The sequence below is a fragment of the Brassica napus genome, chromosome C9 (assembly GCF_020379485.1).
Source record: "Brassica napus cultivar Da-Ae chromosome C9, Da-Ae, whole genome shotgun sequence".
In the NCBI taxonomy this organism is placed as follows: domain Eukaryota; kingdom Viridiplantae; phylum Streptophyta; class Magnoliopsida; order Brassicales; family Brassicaceae; genus Brassica; species Brassica napus.
Window position 1 is genome coordinate 61,276,652 of NC_063452.1, and position 21,454 is coordinate 61,298,105.

The window sequence follows — 21,454 nt, forward strand, 5'->3', positions numbered from 1 at the left end:
GGTACGGGCTATCTGCACTTCAAAAGTGTACATCAGCTATATGTATGCTGGCATATGGTCAATCGGGAGATACGTATGACGAATATCTCCGACTAGGTGAAAGTACTGCACTTTTATGTTTGAAAAATTTCACTTATGGGATAATACAATTGTTTGGAGATGAGTATCTAAGAAGACCTACACCAGATGATTTTCAACGACTAACCCATGCCTTTTGTTAAAAATATTAGTCATATTATCAAACTCCACAATGTAACTCTTTTCATAACACTTGATCGACGAATAATTATGCATATACGACATTTTTAATGAACATGGTTTTTTATGGGAATCGAACCACAAACCTAATGTAAAAGTTTTTAAATTTTAACCACTAGACTACGGTGTTTATATCATTAAATAAAATTGAATTATTATTTTTTACAGAATTCTTGAAGGAAATAACCCATTCTTTTTTTTTGACATCGGCAAACCCATGCTATTTATGTAAAAGTTATTACTAGAATTTATAAAATACGATTGAAACATGCTTTAATTTTTCGTTTTCATATACATTGTAAGGGTTGGTTTTCTTATTAGAATTTGTAATCTTCAACCGACCAAGAGTTAAACTTTACTCCGACCGTCCATACACACTAACTACACTAACCCACGCTATTCAAAAGTTCAAAATTGCAACATTAAACCGACCATGCACTAACTACACCAACCCATGCTATTCAAAAGTTGCCTCCAACTATTTTCAAAATCTATTGTTTTGAGGAAACCCATAAAGGTAAAGACACTGGAGAGCATTTGTTTCTGTAAAAGTGTAGGGACCTCAATCCATACGTGCATCAGTATTGGATTGTGTATAATGATGAATATCAACATGTATTAACTTATGTATGTATACAGTTATATAATCTGATGTATGTAAGGAAATATACAAAAGTGTTTGAATAGTCGGTAGGTAAGGCGTACGAACCACGCCCTTTCCTGCATCAATTATTGTCTCATTTCTGCGTGGTCCACTTTTCTTGTTTTTCTTTAGCTGCTTCTTTTTCTTTTTACAAACTCTCTATATTTTGCCATTAGCCATTTTATAAAGCTTTTACCAACTTATTTCTCTAAATTAGAGAATTTTGCAAGTTTTTATATACATAATTTTGTTAATTCATTATTCAATCTAAAACTAACCAGAAAATATTTCAAGAAAATTTATACTCCATATATGTGATTGATGTTATCTCAATAATTTATGCAGCACACTTGTTCTAAGTCACAACTACTATTATCAAGCGAAATTATAGACCAAGAAAGTTGATAAGTATTAATAGTAACGTTAACGTCGAGTATTTAATAGACACAGAGTAAAACAGAACCATTGGATTTACTAACGTCGAGGCACGACATACGAGGAAGTTGAGTCTTGCGGATCCTTCACGTAGCCAATAGCCACAGAATTACATTTGGAATTTGTTTGAAAATATAGATATCATTATAAACAAGAATTCCAAAAAATATAATGTCATTTTATTAATTTCATTAATTATATTAACTTAATGGTACATCACATCATTAATTATATTTATTTTAAAAATACATTTTATATTACCATAAAACTAATAATACAGATTTTTATTTATTAGTTAATCAATATTAACTTTGTTTAAATATAAAATATAAAATAACCGAGGTTTTTCATATGGTTAATAGTTCGGTTTAATCTGTTTTACTAAAAAAAATTTATTTTAGTTCCAATCGGTACAAAATTTCGTAGTTAAATACAAAATTCAAATGCATAATTTACGTGAACAAAATAATAACTTAAATAAAAATAATTAAAATGTATTACATTTATTGCCATTTAATGCTTCACTCCAAATAACTATTTTACTAAATAAAAAATAGTCAAACATATAAAAAGATTTTTTTTATTTATTTACAGAATCAGTTAGGTATAGACATTCGGGTATTCATTGAGGTACAAGTTATTTTTTTTTTATCAATTTTTTTGAGGCTTTTAAATTAGTGGGGTTCGAGTTGGGTCCTTCAGGATCTGAAAGATTTTGACCCTGATGTGTAAAAACATAAAAATATCTAAATAACCAATGTATCTGAAACGGACTCGGATATTTGTACCAAAAATAATCTTATTATCCGATTCAGTCCGGGTATTTTGATTACAATTAATTTTACGGCGACACATATAAAATATATAACACTAATCATGAAAAACGAATATCACTTTATAAAAATGTAAACTTAATATACGTGCAGGCGTGCGGATCAAGCTCTAGTGTTTATTAAAACCTGAAAATATATTTAACGTCACATTGTCAGAACTCAGAAACTACTCTCTTGGGTGATCGGAACAAGATTGGTAAATGAATCTCAACTTACTTTTACTTTAGCTCCGCCTTCTGCATAAAAATAATTGCAGTTACTATTTTGTCTTAACCAATTTTAATATTTTTTCACCTACGTAACTACTGAATTATCAGGGTTAAAACTGTATCTACAGAATTCTGTCAGTGTTTATAAAGAGAACTAAATTTTTAATAATTTATGTCAATTTGATAAATAGGTTTTTGTTTTACTAACATATCATAAATATTGCTTTTTTAGAACTTGTGTGATTTGGTTTTATAAAAAAACAACTCAAAACTACTGAAACTTCTTCCTGTTAAGCTAGACGGGCTTCCGACCTAAAAGCAATTGGTGATAAGTGAATATCTATCTTATATATTACTAAGGATCTTTTCCAACATCCGATGTGAGACATTTTGTGTCAAATACGCCCCCTCGGGATGATGTCTCTTTGAGCGTTAATCTCGAAATGCTCGGACAAAGATCGATGAGACAACTCTGGACCAAATCGATGTGGATCGGGTTGGACTGCGTGGATCAGGATCTGATACCATGTTAAACTAGATGGGTTTCCAATCTAAAACCAATTGGTGGTAAGTAGAGTAGCCCATCTATCTTATATATTACTAATGGTCCATTTTAACATCCGATGTGGGACATTTTGTGTCTGATACGTCCAAGTATCTATCGTGAAGCAAACCATGTTCTCATGGCATGAGGATGTCTAGCCCGAATTTTGCCTTTTACTGAATCGATGCGGTTCCGTATGTGCTTGTCGACATAATCAATCAGGAGAGTCGGCTCATGTGATGGTTGACCATGTTTTCTTCCATTTCTGTCTGTCCATATCATGTATACTGTATTGCTTGAAAAACCATTCGAACCAAGAACTGTGTTGTCCCTTCCAGACTAGAGTCGGTTACTCTCTGTAGAACCAAAAAACATTCGAAATATCGCTTATTATTATAAAGAAAAGACAATAATTCACTATAATATTATTTTCTTTTCAACGTGCTTAGAGCATCTTTATCACACAAACCCAATTGGGTTTCTTATTATTTTTTATTTTTTTTGTCTTATTTAAAAAAAAAAATTAAAAGTGAATCTATCGCGGGCCGCCACGTGTCAGTAGGGTCCGCGAACAATACAAAAAACCATGAGAAAACTTTTCTTCTCCTACGACTTTTGCAACTCGTTTCTCCTTTTTTGTGGTGGTCCACACCCTGTTTTTTGGTAAAAATCCTCCTAAAACCGTGCGATAATGCTGTTTTTAGGTATATTCTTACGATAATAAATTTTTCGGGTCAGACTAATTTAGTCCACATTATCTTTCAGAGAAATCATTATTTTCAAATACTTTAATTATGATAATAAAGTATTAATAATAAAGTATTAATTACACCAAACTTCCATTATTTTTGGACTGTCTGTCGTTGATTTAATTTACAACCAATAGACTAACAGAGTGATACGGATATGAACCAATACAACTTAGATTCGACGTATTTGAAAGCTAAATGTTTGTCATCAAGTAATAACAATCAATGTGTTTTTGGTGTGATGAACGTGCGTGTGGATAGGTATATGTAACTGCCAGTGTCATTCGTAGGGCTAGAAAACATTATAAGGCGGCGAAAATATGTGATATTGCGATGATACCAACGCCATGCAATGCTTCGTTGGCGTGAAATGTGACACGCTTTATGTTTTAATTCTTGTGAAAGCGACAAAATATACGTGAAACAAGGAATAATACATAATTCACGAGCTCATTTATGGGTACATATATATGAGTAAGGACCTAACTCGAAAATTAATCAAACGAGAGCTACATATGACCTAAGCTACTAAATCATAAATCGTAGTTGCTCTCCAATCGCAAACCTACAAACAATTAAAACAAAGAAGAACCATGATTTATTTTTAATTAATAAACAAATTTTAACAAAATACTAAGCAGTGAAGACGGGTAAACAATATAATCAAACAACATCAAAGGCGCATCTTAGTTGGTGACAAACTGATGTTGTTAGGCAAAAGAGTAACTAAGTAGGTTCAAATCGATTTTTAAAATGGTTTTATACAGATTCTTGTTGTAAAAGAATGGAGAATTGTCTGTGTATTATTAATGAGTAATAGATGTTCTCTATATAAGGGTTACAAAGTATAGGAAAAAAAAAATTATCCAAAACCTAATACAACATGAAATAGGAAAATATCTAAAACAGATAAATGGAAACATCCTAGATCTAATGTCGGCCAAAGGATAGGCCGACTCTCTCTCCTCAGCCGCCGACTTTCTCTCCTCTTGGACACGGTTGGGCCTTGTCTTGGTCTTGGTTATGGCCATCCACATAATGATTTATAACACTCCCCCTTGGATGCCATAACCATATGGGTTTGTATCATGCACGACGTTGCCTCATTAAAACCTCTCTAGGAAAACCAAAAACCCAAGGTGGGAAAAATAGAAACCGTAGACAGGAAAAAGAGTACAACACATGACACTCCCCCTGATGAAGGCATCACTGAAGATCCTTCAACTAGCGCATTCCTATCTGATGAACCAGCTTCCTGAACGTTGAGGTCGGCAGAGACTTAGTGAACAGATCGGCCGAATTGTCACTGGACCGAACCTGAACCACTTGAACTTCTTTAGCCTTCTGCAAGTCGTGGTTGAAGAAGAACTTAGGCAAGATGTGTTTCGTTCTATCTCCCTTAACGTATCCATCTTTGAGCTGAGCTATACAGGCTGCATTGTCCTCATAGATGATCGTTGGTCCTTCCTTTTCTTTCCCCACGGCCAAACCACTTTCCTTTAGGATATGGCCGGTCATGTTCCTCAACCAAACAAGCTCTCGGCTTGCTTCATACATGGCTATGATCTCGGCATGATTAGATGATGTTGCCACTAAGGTTTGTTTCGTGGACTGCCAACTTATTGCAGCCCCACTGTGTATAAACACATAACCTGTCTGAGATCTAGCATTGTGTGGGTCAGATAAGTACCCTGCATCTGCATATCCGGCCAAGCTATCTCCTGGTCGGCTCATATAGAACAAACCGAGATCGGTTGTTCCTTGCAGATACCTGAATAGATGTTTTATTCCGTTCCAGTGCCTAAGTGTCGGACATGAACTGAATCTAGACAGTAAACTCACGGCAAAACTGATGTCCGGTCTAGTATGGCTAGCCAAATACATTAAGGCTCCAATGGCACTTAGATAAGGTATTTCCGGCCCGAGCATATCCTCGTCCGGCTTCCTTGGTCCGAATGGATCTTTGTCTAGGTCTAAGGACCTTACGACCATAGGACTTGACAAGGAATGAGCCTTGTCCATATTAAACTGCTTGAGTATCTTTTCTGTATATGTCTTTTGATGCACAAGGATTCCATTATCCACATACTCAAATTGCAGTCCCAAACAGAACTTAGTTTTTCCTAAGTCTTTCATTTCGAATTCTTTCTTTAGACATTCGACCGTTTGGGAAATCTCTCCAGGGGTTCCAATCACATTCAGGTCGTCCACATAGACAGGCATAATCACGAAGCCCTTGCTGTCAAATCTCTTTATAAAGATACATGGACTTATTGGATCGTTCTTATAATCTTCTTTCATTAGGTACTCTGATAATCGGTTGTACCACATTCGACCTGATTGTTTCAAACCGTACAAGGCTTTACTCAGCTTAATACAATGCTGTTCTCGAGAACCTTTCTTATCTTTGAGCTCAATACCCTCTGGAACTCTCATATGAATTTCATTATCCAGTGGACCGTACAGATACGCAGTTACTACATCCATTAGGCGCAGATCAAGCTTCTTTTTCACGGCTAGACTGATCAAGTATCTTAATGTAGTTGCGTCCACCACAGGGGAATAAGTTTCCTCATAATCTATTCCTGGTCTCTGTGAGAATCCTTGTGCTACAAGCTGTGCTTTGTATCTCACTACTTCTCCTTTCTCATTTCTCTTTCTCACAAAGATCCATTTATATCCCACTGGTTTGACATCTCTAGGTGTCACGGTTATAGGGCCAAAAACGCCTCTTTTCTTTAATGATTCTAACTCCACGTTTATAGATTCTTTCCATTTGATCCAATCTGATCTTTGCATGCATTCATATATGGACGTGGGTTATAGATCCTCATCTTTTCCATGATCTCAAGTGCTACTTTATAAGCAAAAATATCATCGACGTCGATATCATTTATGTTCCATTTCGTTCGAGACATTATATAGTTTATAGAGATCTCTTGATTGTCCGTCCCCTGTGTCCCATGAAGTTCGGCGTCCCGAACCCCATAATTTGGGACGGTCGGATCATTTGGCATGGACGGCTTACTTGGCTCGACCGTCTGTGTCGGCTCGGCCGGTCCATCAATGTTCTGGACGGTTTCCTTGATGCTCTCGGATCCAGCACCTCTCATGGACTTCCGAGGCTGTTTATCTTTGGAACCAATAGGTCTACCACGTTTGAGACGTTGGTTAGACTCTGTAGCCACTTGATCTTGTCCTTTCTAGACGTCTATTCGTATTGGTGCATTACAAGCCGGGATATACGATTTTGTCACTCGATTTGGGTCAGCAAATGAATCTGGCAGTTGATTAGCTAGCTTTTGAAGATGTATAATCTTTTGGACTTCCATATCACATTCTTTAGTCCGAGGATCTTGCCAAGATATTGATGGTCGAGACCATTCGATTTCTTTGCTCAAGCGGCCGTTATCTCCCCCTAAGGTCGGATATGTGGACTCATCAAACTGTGAGTCTGCGTATCTTGCCTTAAACAAATCACCGGTTGTTGGCTCAAGATACTTTATAATGCTCGGGGAATCATATCCTACGTATATTCCCATCCTCCTTTGTGGTCCCATTTTCGTTCTCTGTGGTGGAGCAATTGGAACGTAGACGGCACATCCAAATGTTTTGATGTGGGACACGTCTGGCTCATGACCCGTGAGTAACTGGGATGGCGAATATCTATGCTCATGGCCTGATGCGAATCAGTTCTGCTGCATGTAATACGGCATGTCCCCACGCTGATACCGGGAGCTGAGACCGCATGAGCAATGGTCTGGCTATCAGCTGGATACGTTTAATGAATGATTCGGCCAAGCCGTTCTGCGTATGTACATGTGCCACAGAGTGTTCTATACTTACCCCCATGGACATACAATAGTCATTAAACGTCTGGGACGTAAACTCACCAGCATTGTCTAGACGTATAGTCTTTAAAGAAAAATCAGGAAAGTGTGCTCTCAGTCTTATTATCTGAGCAAGCAGGCGTGCAAATGCCAAGTTCCGTGTGGACAGTAGGCAAACATGCGACCATCTGGTCGATGCATCAATCAGGACCATGAAATACTGAAACGTCCCACTAGGTGGGTGTATTGGTCCACATATGTCTCCATGAATCCTTTCCAGAAAATTTATGATCTCTTTATTAAGTTTGGCTGGTGATAGCCTAGTTATGAGTTTCCCTTGTGCACATGTGAGATTGTATGGGACAACTCCTTTGAACGTGTGCCCTTGTGAGTTCATCATCAACTTTCGCATCATGTTAGTACCGGGATGGCCAAGCTGGTTATGCCATAAAGTGAAATTGTCGCAGGCATTAGCCTCGATCATACTGACCTTTGCATAGTATAGGCCAGTAGACATTGCAGGTAAGGTTTCTAGGATCTTTTTATAGCCTTTGGTGATCGAAATTATGTTAAGGAATTCTTTATTTCCTTCTTCCCATTCAGTCTTATGTCTTTGAAACTCAATATTCTCCTTTTAGAGCTTGGGGAATACAAGGCATTTCTGATCTCTAGATGAGTGCCCTTAGGCATCAATACATAAGCCTGGCTGTGACCTTCAATCAGGCCGGCTACACCTGCAATGGTGTGTACGTTTGCACTTTGCATTGTGAGATTTAAGAAGTATCTTTTATCTCTAAGAATTGTATGACTTGTGCCACTATCCACCACGAGTATGCTCATTTCGTCATTCATTTCTATAAATAAGATTTTATTTCTCAGAGACTTCAAAACTTTCATTTATTAAAGTTGCAGAACACCGAAAAATAAAAAAAACACCAAATCAATCATAAAACAATCATAAAGCAATAGAACAAGTCGTATCGAAAATTTTAGTCTTTAAGACAATCAGAAGTCTCAAAATCAATAAGGTCGTCATTTGCAACATCGGATTCTTTATCAGCCTCATAACCGGAATCATGGACCATATGAGCCTCCGGGTTCTTGTCTTTAGGACTCTCTTGGTAGAGCTCACATAAGTGCTTAGGAGTCCTACAGTTCTTGGCCCAATGGTTGCTCATCCCACATCTATGACAAACGGATTTGGTTGAGTAAGACGGGTTGGATATACCGCCTCGACCTCGTCCATAACCGCCTCGGCCACGGCCGGGATTGGAACCACGACCACGGTTATTGTGGTTTCCTTTCCGGCCGGCCAAGTACTTATCTCGACCGTTCGAGTAATTGTCACGGTTCCTGTATCCACCACGACCTTTGCCATGTGATCTCTTATCATTCTGGATGAAATTGCACTCGTTGGGATTTTTCTTTTCAACTTCATTGGCCTCTGGTAATGGGGCAGATCCGACAGGTCTAGCTTCACTGTTCTTCGTTAGGAGCTCATTATTTGCCTCGGCCAGGAGCAGGCACGAGATCAGATCAGTGTATGTGGCAAAGCCTTTCATTCGGTATTGCTGCTGCAGGATTATGTTTGAGGAATGAAACGTAGAGAATGTTTTCTCGAGTAACTCTTCTTCGGTTACTACTTCACCACAGAGTCTCAGCATGGAGAACGTCTTGAACAAGACCGAATTGTACTCATCCACTGACTTATATTCCATGAATCTTAGATTCTTCCAGTCATTTCTAGCTTTTGGGAGTAACACTGTTTTCTAGTGATCATATCTATGCTGGAAAGCATCCCAAAGCTCTAGTGGATTTTCCATCGTAATGTACTGATCTTTTAGACCTTCAATGAGGTGATGGCGTATAATACTTATAGCCCTGTACCGATTCTTGTCAGTCTCATTGTTGTCCTTGATGATTGTATCACCAAGACCTTTTGACCTTAAGCTGATCTTTGTATCTAGCGCCCACTGTAAGTAGTTATCTTCGGAGAGATTAAGGGCTGCGTAGTCTCTATTTGAGATTTTCGACATCTGAATCACATCATCATTTCAATTTAGGTTCACAATGTGATCTTGTGGCCGCATGGTATAACAAGCTCGGCCACAAACTTGTCTTACGCATCTATGAGAAAACAATCAATCTAATCGACCATGGTGCGAACAATCAAGCCGCACGGCTAGGTTAACAAGCAATAGGATCGGACATGTAAAACTAATTTGACCATGGTGCGAACAATCCTAATATTTGATTCTATATGTACCAGAGAGATTAAGGCCACACGGCCATATGAATTTCAATGCAATCAGATTCGAATTCATTATATTTCTACATGCTGGTCGATTTTATTAAACAGTATGAATGCAATTCAATTCAGATTCATATGTATGCAAAACAATCCTAGGGTTTCCGATTTGAACACTAGAAGGATTCAATTTCAAGATTAAGGTTTCAAGGCCTTTAGGATTCAAGTCCTAGATCAGATTACTTCAATCAATCTAACAATCCTAAAACCTCAAACATCAAGCATTCAATCAATTAAAAATCAAATTCAACTCTTTAGGGTTTAGGGTTTCGATTCCTAAATTAGGGTTTCTCAAAATCAAATCAAGAACAATCAATTCAAGTTCTAAGGAATCGATTTCTATTTTTCTAGTTAGGAGATTGCCGATTTTAATCTTGTAGGTTTTAGGGTTTTAATCAAGATCAAAGTTTCCATAATTATGGATTAGGGTTTCTGATCAATCTAGGTTCTCAGATTAAGTTTTACCTTTGTTTGTAGGGGATTTAGAACCGGACCACCTTTAGAGAGAGAGAGAGGACGAACGGATGCAATCGGGTCGCGGATGGGAGCAGACGCGAGCTGAGGACGATCGCCGGCTGCCTCGGGTGCGAGTCTCTCGGACGCGGGTCGTGTGCGATCGCGTCTCGGGTGTGGATGCGAGCTGGACGGTTCTTCTGAGCTGAAAACGTGATCTGAGAATGTATGGTATTCAAGAGGGATCTTCTGAGTTCTTGATTGAACTTAGAACGAGATTAGGGTTTTGGTTTGTGGTCGCCGGTTTTGGCTTTTAGGGTTAGAGGTTTCGATTTGTCTCAGGGATCTAGAGACGATCGTGCTTATAACGTGTTGTAAAAAAATGAAGAATTGTATGTGTATTATTAATGAGTAATAGATGTTCCTTATATAAGGATTACAAAGTATAGGAAAAAGTAAATTATCCAAAACCTAATACAACATGAAATAGGAAAAGATCTAAAACAGATAAATGGAAACATCCTAGATCTAAGGTCGGCCAAAGGATAGGCCGACTCTCTCTCCTCAGCCGCCGACTCTCTCTCCTCTTGGACACGGTTAGGCCTTGTCTTGGTCTTGGTTATGGGCCATCCACATAATGATTTATAACAATTTTTTTGGTTATTATTATTAATGCATTGCATTTATTATTTATCTGCTTAACAGAAGATATGGAATTTTGAAGGGGGGCATATTGTAATATGAGATATACATATGTATATACCGTACGTCGGCGAAGTCAATTAAAGTTAGCAAACGAAGTCGAATATAATGTTAAGATACATATTCTCCTCCATAACCTAACTTTTGACTTTCAGAGTACACGTAACAGTCTTATTATGGGCAAATGTTACATGCACGCCCACTTGGATCACTATGTTTCTCCTTTTTCCCTAATTTTTTTTTTGGGGTCAAAGAATGTAAAAGCAGGAGCATATATATATGAAACGTAAATAAAAGCATGGAACATGTTGATTTTGCAAGATTGTGCTTAATTTTCTGAAAGATGTGCCTCACATAAGTAGTAGAGATTTCAGGTACTTATAATATATATTTGTTCTTACAAAAGATATAGAAAAAAGACCGGAGGCAAGGAAAGTTTTTTCGATTGTCACAACTCGCAACAACGTATAAAGTAATTTCAGTTAAAGCCGTAAAAATGGTTGTTTCATTAACTTAGTTGCAAACGCTAAACTAAACACAAACGCAAACAAAATATCGAAGTCATGGAAAAGAAAATTCACAAGGTTTCCTCTCTCTCAAAACTTTTCTCTCGCCTCTCTCTAAGAAACCCTACACCGTTTTCATCACCTCGTTTGCTCCGACGGCCGCCGCGTCCTCCTTTGCAGTCTTCGGAGGCTCACTTCCAGTGTTTCCGCTTCTCCTTGTGTCTCTTTGTAGTCTGTTTTCTTTGTGGCGGAAGGTAGCTTAACGAGTCGTCCTCGTCTGGTTCAGATCCAGAGCTCCCGTCGTAGATCTAGGAGGTTCTCGGTGCTGTGTGCGGTGCTTGAGGACGGCGCTCGCCTCGTCGCATTTGTCTCCTCTTTCGATAGCGGTCTCTGTCCGGTGAGATTTTCAGATCTCGTTCTCGGCTCTTCAGGATAGGTGGCGCGTGTGACGCCGGTGGTCTCTCCGAGGTGTCCTCTCTTCCTTCAGTGTGGCGTGTGACTGTCGTGGGGATGGGCTTCCCTCGGAGGTCCGATTGGAGCTGTTCTGCTCCGGTCTCGTGCTAGGGTTTTGTTTTCCATCGGTGGTCTCTGGTGGGTGGCGTGGAGTCTTCTGAGGATGGGTCTCGACTCTCCTCGTGGTGGTCTTCACTGGCGGCGTCTTGTGGTTAGCTTTGGCTCTCCACTTCGGAACCTGTGCACCGGCGGTGTGGCGCTCCTCGCCCCTGTCTTTCCTCCTTGTGCTTCTTGCAGGTACATTGGCTCTATTGAGGGTTGAGTGGTTTTTTTTATTAGTGACAGGACGCCAATTGGGCTCTCGGCTCTTGTGTTCTCGCTCGATGTTAGCTGCTCTGGAGGTGTGTACCCATCTGGTCTCTCTGTTCTATATGGACTTTGGGTTAAAAGGGTGTATACGGTCACAGAAGGCGGATTTTTAGGCGGCAATCTTCAAGTTTTCCTCTCGTACGACGGCATCGTCGGATGGTGTCGCAATCTCGTGTCGCCGGTTGTAGTTCGTGTCTAGTGGTGAGCCAGTCCGTGCTTGCGATTCTTTGGATTGGTTTGTGTTTGGTGGGTCTCTAGGAAGCTGTAGGCACCGTGCATCCAAGGTTTGAAGGCGCCTTTCTCTCGGGCTTGTGGCAACCGTCGGGCCTTCCCGCTCCATTCCCGTCTTCCTGGTCTGAGCCTGCCTCGTTGTCTGTCGTTGCTTTGACTTCAGCTCTCGCCTCACCTGAGTTCATTTACTTGTATGTTGCTTAGTTTAAATTATGCAATTCTGCTACTAGTTTCTATGTAATTTCTGTCAAAAATCAAAAATTTGGTATAATAAATTTAACGTTTTACCAAAAAAAAAGAAAATCAAAGTCATCGTAGAGCAAATTTTGTAATGACCACCATTCTTATTCAGTGACAACGACACTGGTTCAACAGCTACAATAATTGAGCATTTCTATCTACAGTCGATGCTGAAAAAGACTAGCGAAAGTAATATGTCCAATCAAATTATTAAGAAATTATATATAATAAATGATATAAACAAGGGTCAGTCGTCTTAAATTGAATCTTGTTGTCCTGTGATTATTCGCTACTAGTATTCGTCTGTATTCGTGACAAGTGTCAGTCGTCTTTTTTTTTGATAAAAAAAAAAGAATTCGTCTGTATTCAACGTGTGCCGGCAATTGTATCAAACCCCACAAGATTAAACAATTATTAGTCCGCACAACCAGCCAAGATGACTAACTCCTCTTTACTTATTAGTCCGCACAACCGGCAATATGTAACTCCTCTTTACGTAACTACGTAATTTAATCACAGATGACTAAGCCGAAAAACGTTGGTATCGACAATTACAATATTAAATCTTGTCAAGGTCTTTCAGAAGTGCCACTAAATAGAGTAGTTAAGCAAAAATTAAATTTAATGAAAATTTTACCTGGTATTCGTGAAGTAATAGAATCGTTTAAATCTTATGTTCTTTAACAAAAGCTTCCTACCAATTCACTTAGTATATATGTATATTATTAGCCTTTTAGAGCATGATTAGTGAAATTTTTAGCGGAATATAAGAAACTGCCTCTTAAAAGTTAATAAAGGATTGCTTATATTCCGCTAATAACTTCACCTAAGAATTCTCCATTAATCATGATCTTAGGATAAGTTGGGTTTATTAATCAGTTAATAATCTTGTGTGGTACGTTGGTCTGATTTTGCCGCCGACCGACCGACCCGCTTCTCATGTTGACTTAACAATCCACATATTGGTCCCAATTATCTTGTCATGTATAAGAGTCAACGTTTTTGGAATCTTCCCAGTATAATTCGAGCTACACATCTTGTGCAAATCCAGCGATCCTCGAAATGTGAGCCAGATAAAACTGAAGTATGGTGAAAACAAAGAAAAATGATTTTGGTTTGGATTTACCAAAATCGGATTTTCACTTCAGCCATATATTTTTCTCCATCCCAAACAAACCCAAATAAGAAAATTGAATTATGTGAATTAATGGAGAAACAACGTACAAGAAATTTGTAACAAAGAGCAAAGAGTACTGTCAAATATCCGATAGGACGGCGTTTTATGTGATGCAGTTAAACGTGAATCTTTATAAAGCAGGTAGAATTGTCGCCGCAAAATCGTCCGTAATATTTCTCAGAGTTTGTAATATCATAATATATCCAGCATTAAAAAAAAACAAACCCAAATCGAATAATTTCACATTTATTTGTATTGTTAATTAACTTTTTTTTAGCTAACCTAGAGATATTCAAACCGAACTCTGCAACTGCCTCTATTAAGAGGAACTACTAGGCCATTGTGCCACAGAGAAAACTTACGGAAAAACCCAAACTAATTTTTTTTAAAAGTGCAATCTACTGATACGGGTAAACTCTCTTCTCAGATATGTCCGTTATCTTATTTTCCTCAAAGCTCATCTTTTCACAGATGCAGCCCATTAAGAAGAATTTTAGGCAGCGAATTATCGGTTGATCTGTTTTTTTATTGGCGCCTAAAATCATAATAGCTCACCGAAACCCACTTTTCATTTCTTTTCTTGTAGGAATCGGATACCAGAACAGAACAGTTCCAGATAAACAGAACAACTAGTTCACAAAGAGTCGATGAGAAAAGATTTCAAGTGCTTGAGAAACTCTTTGGATTTCTCCAAATTAACAGCATGTCCTGCCTTTTTAATCACCACCATCTCTGCATTATCTCCTATATATCTGTTCCATAATAGTTTTTTTTTCTTGATATAATATTGGTAAATATACATGGCTGTTTCACTGAAAAGAACAATAATCCAAGGGTTGTTTACCTTTTCAATCTGTAACCAAGTTCTAGTGGAAATATTTGATCTTCTTCTCCCCATATGATCAAAGTTTTCTAATTTAAACCAAAAACAAGAACACAGCTTTATACTAAATGAAATGTATGGAAAAGAAAAGCTAAAGAAGTGTAGTTTCTCACCTGTTTGATCCTAGGAAGATCTGAAAGTCTCCTTTCTTTGAGTATCGACTTGATCAAATCTCTCTTCTCCTCCACAAACTCCGTACACATCACATCGATAAAGTCCCATAGAAAAAACGAAGGAACGCCTTTGATCGGCTTAACGAAAGAGAATCTAATAAGCTCCTTAAGCTTCTCAGGCGTCTGAGGAATCAAGATCTCGGTGGCTTCTTCTAGATTCGGAACCTTGAACAAACCATCCTCCATATCTTTCTCCTCAAGGCAAACCCCGGCGCAGCATAGCACCAGCTTCTCCACTTTCTCCGGAAACTGCGCCGCTAAACTGTACCCTACGAACCCACCGTAGCTTATCCCGACAACGTTCATCGTATGGACGCCATGCGCTTCCATTAGCCTCGACAGGCACTGAGCCTGGAATGATTCGGTCCGGTTCGGCTCCGATGTGGAGGAGAGTCCGAAGAAGAGGAGATCGGGGACGTAGACGTTGTACCGGCCGGTGAAGGATCGGGGGTGTTCGCCGTATTGCCACATTGCGTTGGCTCCGAATCCGTGTACGAGGAGGAGGTTGGGTTTGGATCGGTTAGGGGATTTAGGGATCCAGCAATGCATAGACGTTGTGGATGCGATGGAATCGCCGTGGGAGAGATCGGTGGTGACGGAGCGGAGACCAGCGTTTGCGAATGATTGCCGGAATAACCAATCACGCGATGCCGTGAAGCTGAAGCATCGCAACAATCTCAAATAATCAACCATTTTTTTTTAATTGTTTCTTTTTTACAAAATGAAACAGAACAAAAGCTGGTTTCATTTATTGTCCGACTAAGGTGATGATTGTTTTGTTAGATTTTAGATTTTGGTTTTTGGTTTTTAGTTTTTGGTTTTTGGTTTCTAGTTTTTGGTTTTTAGTTTTTTTGTTTTTGATTTTGCAGTAGATTTTGGTTTTTTGAAAAACTTGATTGGCAGTTTTAGATTTTGTTTTTTGGTTTATGGTTTTTTTTAAAATAATAAATAGTAAAATAGTTATTATTGAAAAATAAATAATAAAATTTAAAATATCTATTCTATTAAGTCATGACTTAATTAATATGTGATTTTTTTTTTAATTTTGATTACCTTTTAAAAAGTTGATTCAATTAACTTTGTATAAATATTTAAATTATTTGAATTATTCTAAAACAACCAAATCAAATAAATATTCTAATCTTTACTCTGAAATTATATCTGGATAAAAAAATTCATATCTTTTTATTTACAATATACATATATATTTAATTTTTCATTAAAATAAACTTTTTCAATATTTAAGTCATTTCGTGTTTATTTAAAATAAATGTATATTTTATTTTCACTTAAAGAAAACTTTTCAATATTTAGTTAATTTCGTGTTTATTTGAAAATTAAATTTTATTTCATTTTAACTAAAACAACTTTTACAATATCTAATTAATTTTATAATTATAACTAAACTCATGTGCCATTTTGTATTAATCTGCAATATTAATTTATTCAATAAGTTTTTGATCTTTAACCAATAAGATTTTTCAATTTAAAATTTTGTATCATGTGATTTAAAATATGCTATCACTGAAAATCTAAAAATATATATTTATATATATATTATTGCATGTGAACTATAAAAGATTGTTGTGTTTTAAAATGTTATATCAAATAAAAATATTGTTTTTCTTTTGTTGTTGGACGTTGAATTTTTTATTATTTTAATTTAATAAAGTTTATGGATTTTAATGGTGAGTAGATGATGCTTGTGAACGTAAATTGGAAATACATAACCATGCAATAAGAACAAAAGAGTTGCCACTAAAATTTTAAATTTCTAGAAAAAAAAAAAAAACCAACGTTAACTACTGCTGTAAGATTTTGATTTTTGTTTACAATTAAACTGTTATTTCAAAAACTAGTTTTCCTATTTTCTAGGGAATCTATTTCTTCAAAATCTTGATTGAAAAATAAAGTAGTTTTTAAAAAACAAAAACCAAAAACCATTTCAAAAACTACAAACAATCATCCTCTAAACCTTCTCTCTATCTTTTGCGTCCGCGTGTCAGTACACGTGTGTATTTGCATGGTTATCTTATATAATCATTAAACTTGATTAGATAAACTGTACGAGATTGGGCCTGAGCCCATCTTATGTTTTGTAATATAGTTTGGGCTTCGTTCCATTTAATGATAAGGCTGACTAAATCATTAAAATCTGTTAAGAGATTAAATCATGAACCAAACAATCAAAACCTTTGCTTTTAGGGTTGTAGAGAAGCGAAAGATAGCTTGGTAAGCAAGGAAGGGTTTGAAAAAAAGTAAGATACTGTTTTTCTTCTTCGCTCTTAACTCATGAGTTTTCGGAGTCTCTTCTCAGCAATCTTTGCCGTCTTGTTTTGGGGCTCCAGGACCAATGCATGCTTGAAATCTGCAGAGATAGTAAACCATATGTTACTCTCCGGAATATAAACAGCAAATTTGAAATAATAAGTGACAATGAAATTAAGTTAAATGTCTCTATAATTCTCCTTCTAAGATTAGATAGTTGCTTTTCTTGATTATTGATCAAAACACAAGTCTCCCAAATGTGATACCGAAGGAGATAAAAATGAAGAGATTCTAATAAAAGCCAGAGTCTGAGATCAGTTTTATTTACCTGCAGCAGATTCCTTGTACCGTATAAGTGATTCTCTAGCAGTCCCTCGTCTCAAATATGCTTTCACATTCTGTATAAAAACAAATAACTATAAGAATCAAACTTACCCAAGTTCTTTCAAGTCATACGTGGCTGTGTCTTTAGTGAGTAAGTGGTGAAACTGAATACAACATCTATCAAGAACTAAACCAGAAACGAGGCCAGAAGCTCTAAATTTCACAAATCTAATGAAAGAGTCTTGATGCTGAAGTGTGTACTTGCAAACAGACATGCTAAAGGCAATCTAGAAAGGTAAACTATGCGATCGAATGAAGTATGGAGAAAGAATAAGTAATCAAGTTTGGCACCTTCTTATCGATCAATATAGCCTCGGTACAATCTTCTTCAGCTTGTTGGAAGCTTATTAACACAAAATCTCAGATCAGAAGGGGATAACAAACTATTTTCGAATCAGAATGAAGGATAACGAACGAAGACAGTAAATTACCGGCCAAGTTCTAAGTAAGCTGCAGCTCTATTGCAAAAATAAGTAGCATTTGCTCCATTCAATTTGATAGCTTCAGTGTAACAACTCACTGCCTTATTCCATTGTCTCCCCTTGTATGCTGCATTTCCCTGGGAATTAAGGTTAATCCACCGTAGAATATGGATCAGAACCACATACACTATTTTTCAAATTAAAATGATAGCACATTTTTACCTTTTCCTTCATAACTTCAGAAGGTTCAATACCATTGGAGTCAGTCACTGGAGCTAAGCTGGCTGCAATATCGGCTTGGTCCTGAAGGGATGCATATACTTCGAGAATTGTATCGAGGAGGAACTTATCACCTCCATAGTAAGCTAGAAACGACACGGAGATTGGACTGTCACCATGTTTCCCCAAAGGAACTGTAACCTGGTAAAATTTGTATTATTACTCAACTATCAAGAGTATCAACACAGTTCTCCAATAACTGAAAGTGAGAAAGAGGAACTGGGAATATACCTGACAACAACCCGACATGCTAGCAATGCTTGCGAGTGCATAATTTCGATCCAGGAACTCATTCACAGCGTTCTTGTTCTTTGTGTTAAGCTTCGGAGGAGGATCAGCAACTGTGGGGATCACCAGAATTCCATCTTCCTGGTAATAAGATACCGTATACATCGTTTATCATAATGATACTACAGAAGAACTTTAACAATGCAACCTCTCCATTTATTGTATTCCAGTGACAAAATGTTGGGAGATTTTAAAATTACTGAAAAGGTTACCTTTAGAAGGCTTTGAATGGTGGCACGCGTCTCAGTTTTAACCCTGTAGAGAGATTTAATGTTCTCGTTTCTACTCTTCAGAGCTGTAACAACGTCACTGGAGAATCGTGGGCCTAGAAACGACTTGCATGTCTGCGACCATTCTTCATGGTTTGTTTTGAACTCATGCCTGGTTTAAATAAAAAAACTATTATTCATGTTAACACAAGTTGAAAAGGAACGAGAGAGGGAAAAATAGTATTGATGTGAGAAGACAATCTTCTTAGATTACCTTTGTATTGATAACATTACAGATGCAAGAGCCTTCAAACTTGATGCTGAATCCTGTGATGTACCAGATTTCTCACAGAACTCCACAAGGCTTGGCACGTTTGAAGCTACATACTGACCAACATTCATATGTTTTGGAGGCTGATCTGCACGAGGCGGTGACCAAGAAACATTAGATAGAAATTTAGAGAAGGGCAAAGGAGAAGGAAGCAATATTATTGCAAAAACTTACAGCCAGGTAGATTTTCGATTGCTTTTCTGACAACGTGGACCGACTTTTGCTTAGGAACATCAGAGAGCTCGAATAAATCATCGGCAAAGATTAAAGATCTTTGCCTTTTATGCGTTACTGCACTCAGATTAAGTAAGGCGTGCCCAACATGACACAGAACAGATGGGTCACGTGCAAACCATCCTACAGAACAGTTCAGAAGAAAATATTATCAGTAACAAATATAAATACACTAAGAACTTCCAGTGGACAAAGAAAGGGGGCATAAGAATGGAACTTACCCGCAGTCTCTAGGCTCTGGGAATTAGGCAAAACTCCAACTGAAGAAACAGTCCCCTGAGATGGTCGGAAGCCGAGAACACCACAAAATGATGCTGGGATTCTAACACCCCCAGTGGTATCAATCCCTGCAAGTCAAAAGCATTTTAAGACTACCACCAAGAAATACTATTGGTAACTAGACCAAAAGTACACATCCAATTAGGGAAACAAAAGAGATTAACAAAATACCAAGTGCAAAGTCAACGAGTTCAGCCGCAACAGAAACTGCAGAGCCACTGGAACAGCCTCCAGGAACATTAGACGGCATCAACGGATTAATAGGAGTGCCATAGTGCTTGTTCTCACCAGTTATCCTGCAAAAACCAACTACAAATCAATCACAGAACACTCATTTGATGGGAAGAAAGATGGGGATGGAGAAATACCCAAAACCCATCTCATCCATGACAGTCTTAGCAACACAAGTAGCTCCATTTCTCAAGAGCGTAGTCACAACCACAGCAGTTTTCTCAGCAGCCTCATGAGTCTTCTTCCACTGTGGACTACCAAAGCCTGTGATATAATCCTTTATATCAAACCTGCCCAAAACCAAATAATCCTCATTCATCGTCTAAAGCAAAGTCAAAACATTCAACTAAACCATAAAAATCAAAACTTTCTTTTTGCTTAAATAAAAATCAAACCTTTTTTCTACTGAAATAAAAATCAAAACTTTCAAGCTAGATCGTTGTAAATAATAATTAAAAAAAAAGGTAAGAACTTTCGAGAGAGGGGACATACGCGTCGGAGATGGAGAAGGTGAGACCGGAGAGGGTTTGTTTAGCGGCTGGAGGAGGAGGCGGAGGAAAAGGAAGAAGCTCGAAACGATCTAAAAAGGCACCGAAGTGCTCTTCTCTGAGGGCTTTGATCCGGCGCTTCCGAGTCTCCGCCAAGATCACGATCCCGGCTACAGTCACGCCGATCACGACCCATGTCTTTGGATTCGAGGCATTGGTTTGGATAAAAGTCAGCGACTTCGACATGACGCGATCTCGCCGGAGGAGAGAGAGAGAGAGAGAAAAGAGGGTTTTAGAAGGGTTTAAGAGAGAGAGAGAGAGAATAAAAGTTTGGCGTGGTGCGCAGTGTTAACCTTAACCCAAGGCGAATCTTCTTATGGAGTCTTTTACTTGGTTTTATTTTTGAAAAATAAAATAAATGTTTTAATGTTGTTTTCCTTTCTAGTTGGTTTATTTAAAAATAAAAAAAAATCGTTACAAAATAAGAAAAGTTAGAGAGAAGAGAGAGAAGAGGGAGAAAATAGATCTCAGTGTTGGGTTCGGCGTACGGCCGGCACGTGAGCGTGCGTGCCGTCGCCGGAGCCCGTTGTCCTTCAGCATAAATTGTCCGGCCTTTGTCTCCTCCCCGTCACTTCCGGCGTCCGCCTTGTCTAAGCTCTGGCCAACCACCAACCGTGGTGTTTCTGTTCTTGGAGTGAAGACGCGGTTGCTTAGAGGTTATGACGTGGTGAGGACGCTTGTAGTGTGGGTTTTGATTCCGGGAGATGGAGGCTTCCACAGCTCCGTCGCCGCCGGCTTTTGTTTCCGGGAGGTGATAGTTTCTTCAGCTACGCCGTCGTCGGCTCTAGTCTCCGGAGGGTGAAGGCTACAACAGCTTTGCGTCGCCGACTTTAGGTATTTCGTTGCGGTTCTTAGAGTTTGGGTTTCGATTATGGAACGAGTGGGTCTTACTTGTCTCTCTAGTGTTGGAGCTTTGGCCTTGTCGGATGAGATCTCGAAGAGCGATGAAGCTCTCCGACGGATAGACAGAGTTGGAAGAACAGAG

At 38.1% G+C, this 21,454-nt stretch overlaps 3 protein-coding genes and 1 long non-coding RNA gene across 4 annotated transcripts; 1 reads left to right on the top strand and 3 right to left on the bottom strand.

Annotated features, from left to right (window-relative positions):
* Nucleotides 1-7,343: 7,343 nt before the first annotated feature.
* On the bottom strand, nt 7,344-9,537 carry LOC125592780. The gene is made up of 4 exons (XM_048768189.1): nt 9,375-9,537; nt 8,505-9,248; nt 7,518-7,573; nt 7,344-7,409 (listed from the first exon to the last, which is right to left on the bottom strand). Exons 1-4 carry the CDS (start codon nt 9,535-9,537, stop codon nt 7,344-7,346), a joined length of 1,029 nt encoding a protein of 342 aa, XP_048624146.1.
* A 4,597-nt stretch (nt 9,538-14,134) lies between these two features.
* On the bottom strand, nt 14,135-16,673 carry LOC106440382 (2-hydroxy-6-oxo-2,4-heptadienoate hydrolase). The gene is made up of 3 exons (XM_013882028.3): nt 14,937-16,673; nt 14,785-14,852; nt 14,135-14,692 (listed from the first exon to the last, which is right to left on the bottom strand). Exons 1-3 carry the CDS (start codon nt 15,687-15,689, stop codon nt 14,575-14,577), a joined length of 939 nt encoding a protein of 312 aa, XP_013737482.2. The 5' UTR covers nt 15,690-16,673; the 3' UTR covers nt 14,135-14,574.
* On the top strand, nt 14,304-14,837 carry LOC125593174. Its single transcript, XR_007329123.1, has 2 exons — nt 14,304-14,350; nt 14,527-14,837. It is a non-coding gene; the product is annotated as an uncharacterized LOC125593174 (long non-coding RNA).
* A 415-nt stretch (nt 16,674-17,088) lies between the features above and the next one.
* LOC106440381 (outer envelope protein 64, mitochondrial) lies at nt 17,089-20,766 on the bottom strand. Its single transcript, XM_013882027.3, has 13 exons — nt 20,414-20,766; nt 20,059-20,211; nt 19,862-19,986; nt 19,633-19,758; nt 19,352-19,534; nt 19,121-19,265; nt 18,850-19,018; nt 18,581-18,718; nt 18,293-18,490; nt 18,080-18,207; nt 17,940-17,991; nt 17,593-17,662; nt 17,089-17,364 (listed from the first exon to the last, which is right to left on the bottom strand). Exons 1-13 carry the CDS (start codon nt 20,653-20,655, stop codon nt 17,282-17,284), a joined length of 1,812 nt encoding a protein of 603 aa, XP_013737481.2. The 5' UTR covers nt 20,656-20,766; the 3' UTR covers nt 17,089-17,281.
* Between the last annotated feature and the right edge of the window lie 688 nt (nt 20,767-21,454).